Source organism: Pecten maximus, unplaced genomic scaffold (assembly GCF_902652985.1).
Source record: "Pecten maximus unplaced genomic scaffold, xPecMax1.1, whole genome shotgun sequence".
In the NCBI taxonomy this organism is placed as follows: domain Eukaryota; kingdom Metazoa; phylum Mollusca; class Bivalvia; order Pectinida; family Pectinidae; genus Pecten; species Pecten maximus.
This window is the reverse complement of record NW_022982200.1, coordinates 1-5199: the sequence shown is the minus strand read 5'-3', so window position 1 is coordinate 5199 and position 5199 is coordinate 1. Positions and strand designations below refer to the sequence as shown.

The 5199-nt window shown below is 39.7% G+C and overlaps 1 protein-coding gene across 1 annotated transcript; it reads left to right on the top strand.

Annotated features, from left to right (window-relative positions):
- Nucleotides 1-232: 232 nt before the first annotated feature.
- Nucleotides 233-4707, top strand: LOC117320420 (alkaline phosphatase, tissue-nonspecific isozyme-like; the record flags this gene model as incomplete). The annotated part of the gene is given in 6 exon segments (XM_033875022.1): nt 233-321; nt 1050-1101; nt 1796-2016; nt 3593-3767; nt 4098-4273; nt 4603-4707. Coding segments are annotated over 6 exon segments (750 nt in total), but the record flags the coding sequence as incomplete, so codon positions are not given.
- Nucleotides 4708-5199: the final 492 nt, after the last annotated feature.

The following is a 5199-nucleotide window of genomic DNA, read 5'->3' as shown; positions in this document are numbered from 1 at the left end:
TTGGTTTAGGTTCCTCCAGTGGGTGACGGGACTGTTAGGTCCTCCAGTGGTGACGGGACTGTTAGGTCCTCCAGTCGGTGACGGGACTGTTATTCTCTAACCCGAGACAGGTAGGTTCTCCACTTGGTCACTAAAGTACCCCGCTACTACAGTGTATATTTGCTAAGTAAGCAAATGGTACTACTAGGTGGCCATACCTACCTACCTAGGTGACCTTTGACCTTTGTTCAATGGGACCCTGAAGATTAATAACGACTATAAAATAATGAAGAAAAACCTGACGGGACCTGTACTAACAACATGTTCCCTGGGCAAGAACGGGTAAGTTATTTATTTATTTATTTATTTATTTATTTGATAAACAAGTTGTTATTCATCAGTTTAGATCATGCTGTGCATTCTGTCTTTACATTATTAACAATATAGAGCTCGAACTTCAAGTCCAAATTAAATAACCGAGAATGGAAGCTTGCACCTATTGGTTACGTTTTACAAACAAAGTTGATTTTGCTCGTTTGCGGGCGGGGTTAACGTGACCCTATCTAATTGATGTGAGTTCAAATTGTTTATGTTATATTAAAGATGTAATGAAGTTATAAATCTTGTGTGATTTTGAATGTTTAATCATTAACTCAATGTATTTGTTATGAATACAAATGTTATCCATAGATACGTATTACGTGTCTATTTCTACTCATCGAACCTCGTTATATAGAAGTCAGTGGGATAACGGAAAAAGAACTTCGTGATATTCCGGGTATTTGAGGTAAATGACACATTTTACGTAGAATTTAAGGGTAATTATTTAATATTTCTTAACTTACATTAAAACACCGTTTACTTCAGCACTCATTATTGCCATTGAATGTGCTAGGCCAAAAAACAGACTCTTTAACCAAGAAGAAATCCTGACGCCATACTGTTTATTGGGACTGAATTTTTACTTCGAGTTAAGCAGGGTCTTCTAGTTATCAGAAGTTGAGATAACAAAGTTTGACTGTAGTTGTAGATTATATATATGTTTTACACCTGTTACCCTTTTGTTTCAGGTGCGGTATCTACCATGGTTGATGTCGATGGTAGCGTGTGCCCTTACTCAAGGTAACCAATAATAATACCATGCATGACTCATTGTTTTGTTTTCTTTCTTTCTTTCTTTCTTTCTTTCTTTCTTTCTTTCTTTCTTTCTTTCTTTTTCTTTCTTATATCGCATGTATGTCGTCATCACCGTGGTATAATCACAATAACACTGAATCTGGAATCATTTGCAATATCTCTGGGAAATGTCCAGCAATCATTGCAAATCCACCCCAAATTATCATTATTCTTAAATTGGAAAGCGAGTAGTGTGCCTCCACCGGGGGCCAAACACGCGACCTTCAGCTTGCCTGTCCTTGAGCTAATGGGTTATCTCCCCTAGCAAGGGGCCAAACACGCGATCTTCAGCTTGCCTGTCCTTGAGCTAATGGGTTATCTCCCCTAGCAAGTGGCCAAACACGCGACCCTCAGCTTGCCTGTCCTTGAGCTAATAGGTTATCTCCCCTAGCAAGGGGCCAAACACGCGACCTTCAGCTTGCCTGTCCTTGAGCTAAAGGGTTATCTCCCCTAGCAAGGGGCCAAACACGCGACCTTCAGCTTGCCTGTCCTTGAGCTAAAGGGTTATCTCCACTAGCAAGAAACTAGAATGTGATACCACTAGTACACCATTTACAATTAAAACCTGGTAGTATTCGAATGGATGATGATGATGATGATGATGATGATGATGATAATGATGATGATTGTTTCTTCTCAGACGCGGCCTATTGGAACACGCATGCACAAGAGACACTGAAGAAGATGATGGGACAGAAGCATAATACTAACGTTGCGAAGAACGTCATTCTGTTCCTTGGAGACGGATTGGGGATTTCGACCGTGACCGCGTCCCGAATCTACAAAGGACAACTTCAGGGACAAACTGGAGAGGAAAACGTAATGGCGTACGAGAAGTTCGCATACACAGGACTCATTAAGGTATTACTTCCGGTGATATTGCTTCTGATATGATTTAATCTTGCTTGTAACAAGCATTTTCATTGGCTTAAGTTTTTAAGTTATTAGCTCGTAACGTTTGTAACGTCGCTTGTGACTGGCTCATACAGCAGCATACTAATTTCTAAGAGTCCATCAATAAAAGTAGATTTTCATAAGAACTGTGGACAAGAGATTAAATCATAAAGATTAGATTGAATATACATTTTATGTCAAGGAGGTAAAAACTTAATACAGGTAAAGACAATATTTATCCATATCTAAATGTTCCAGAGAAGTTGTTTTTACATGTGTATCGGTGTAATTATCAATAACATTCTATATGATTATCCAAGACTAAGAACTACGCTCCTTTTCTCTTTATACGTTTCTTTCCTACTCCAAGACCTACTAAGCTTTCTACTCCAAGGCCTACTAATCTTCCTACTCCAAGGCCTACTACTAATCTTCCTACTCCAAGGCCTACTAATCTTTCTGCTCCAAGACCTACTAATCTTCCTACTCCAAGGCCTACTAATCTTTCTACTCCAAGACCTACTAATCTTCCTACTCCAAGACCTACTAATCTTCCTACTCCAAGGCCTACTAATCTTTCTGCTCCAAGACCTACTAATCTTCCTACTCCAAGACCTACTAATCTTCCTACTCCAAGGCCTACTACTAATCTTCCTACTCCAAGACCTACTAATCTTCCTACTCCAAGACCTACTAATCTTCCTACTCCAAGACCTACTAATCTTTCTACTCCAAGACCTACTAATCTTCCTACTCCAAGACCTACTAATCTTCCTACTCCAAGACCTACTAAGCTTTCTTCTCCAAGACCTACTAATCTTCCTACTCCAAGACCTACTAAGCTTTCTTCTCCAAGACCTACTAATCTTCCTACTCCAAGACCTACTAATCTTCCTACTCCAAGACCTACTAATCTTCCTACTCCAAGACCTACTAATCTTCCTACTCCAAGACCTACTAAGCTTTCTTCTCCAAGACCTACTAATCTTCCTACTCCAAGACCTACTAATCTTCCTACTCCAAGACCTACTAATCTTCCTACTCCAAGACCTACTAAGCTTTCTACTCCAAGACCTACTAATCTTCCTACTCCAAGACCTACTAAGCTTTCTACTCCAAGACCTACTAATCTTCCGTTTCATCGTTCCCTCCTTGAATTCCTTCTGTTTTCCTATCTTACTTTTTAAGTCAGATTAGAGAAAGATGAAAGATTTATGGCTGCTTTGGTTTATCATGTCATTTCTGGAGCAGAAAAGTTTTGAGAGAATAGAATACCTCCATGAATCATACGAAGATGTTGGGGACACATGCGTCTATTTTGCCTCACCATGGCCTTGAAAGTATATGCGGGATATAAAAAAGACTAGGAGTACATATTTCATTAGAGTTTGGATGTGGGTCAACTACCAATGTTACCCAATGAAAGCTGACCAACTTGGAAATGACGTTCAGAAAGTTGACAAGATTGCAGCAACACTCTGGAACTTCATGAAAACATTGAACTTCCGTTATGCAGTACCAATAACACACATTTATCTTCCAGACGTACAACACAGACCAGCAGGTTCCTGACTCTGCGGGTACAGGAACGGCCTTTCTATGTGGGGTGAAGGCCAAGGCTGGCACACTGGGACTTGATGATATAGCCGAATATAGCAACTGTACGTCACAACACGGAGCGGAAGTGACGTCGATTCTAAACTGGAGTAAAAAGGAAGGTACTTGTATTTCTTCACATGGGAATAATATATGTCTTTGCTTCAGACTTCAGTTTCATCAACGCTCCTTAACTTAATGAAATTTATTACTTAAAATTTCCATGATGAAAGCATCAGTGGCTTTAAGGAAAGATCTTAATTAAGGAACTTTCTTCAAATTCTCTAATACTTTCATGTTGGATTTTAGTTGAGTTAAAAAATATTTATGAAAACGGCCGGGACCTGTCTATAATATTAAAAGGACAAAGGAGTGAGGTTTTTAAAAATGATTTTGTTCTTCATGAAATCGTAGTATAATTCGATACACTACACAATTACTTACATACACAGGTAAATCTACAGGAATCGTTACCACCACGCGCGTGACGCACGCGACACCTGCAGCAGCATATGCACATGCGGCTGCTCGAGGGTGGGAAGGGGACACAGAACTGGGTACTGAGGAAGTCGAGGGCGGATGTCGAGATATTGCCTACCAGCTGGTTATGAACAATAGTGACGTTAACGTATGTTTTAGTATACCGAACATTGTACCTTACTGAAAAAAAAACTTAATGTTTTTTGTGTTAAGTCTAAATAAATTTTCTTCGTTGTCAAAAATGATTTGTCACGTGGTATTTATGAATATGTCTCCTAACAACAATAATTCAACAACATATGATGGTATAGACTATGTAGGATGCTATCAACATGATTTAAAGACAGTTTCAAAACACAAGCAATTGTTTAATTTTGGTATTTAAAGAAGTGATTATGTTTGTCTTTGGATTGTGTTTTATGGTGGATTATGAATATTATTAATATGACCGGGATTAACACGTGCTTTTCCCAACAGGTGATCCTAGGAGGCGGGAGGCGATACTTCCTGTCAGAAAACAAAACAGATCCCGAGCTGAACGCGACCAGTCGGTATCAGAGGGCAGATCTCGATCTCGTAGATGTAAGTGCATCAGCCGTCACTTATATGAACGTAACGCAGTGTCCAATGACGTAATGCAGTGTCCAATGAATTAACGCAGTGTCTAATGACGTAATGTAGTGTCCAATGACGTAACGCAGTATCCAATGACGTAACGCAGTGTCCAATGACGTAATGCGGTGTCCAATGACGTAACGCAGTGTCCAATGACGTAATGTAGTGTCCAATGACGTAACGCAGTGTCCAATGACGTAACGCAGTGTCAAATGACGAAACGCAGTGTCCAATGACGTAACGCAGTGTTTAATGATCGGCGTAATATAGTGTCTATTGACGTAATGATATCATTGGAAACCATCATATTTCCTTGTGCTATATGAAGCTAGATGTTTTTGATATTTCTTTAAATACCTGGCGATACCGTTGCTATCCTACATATTTGCCATTATGGGGGCGTGTCATAACAAATGTTGTGGGGGAACCCCTAAAAATATGGAATGACGGAAGTTTGGA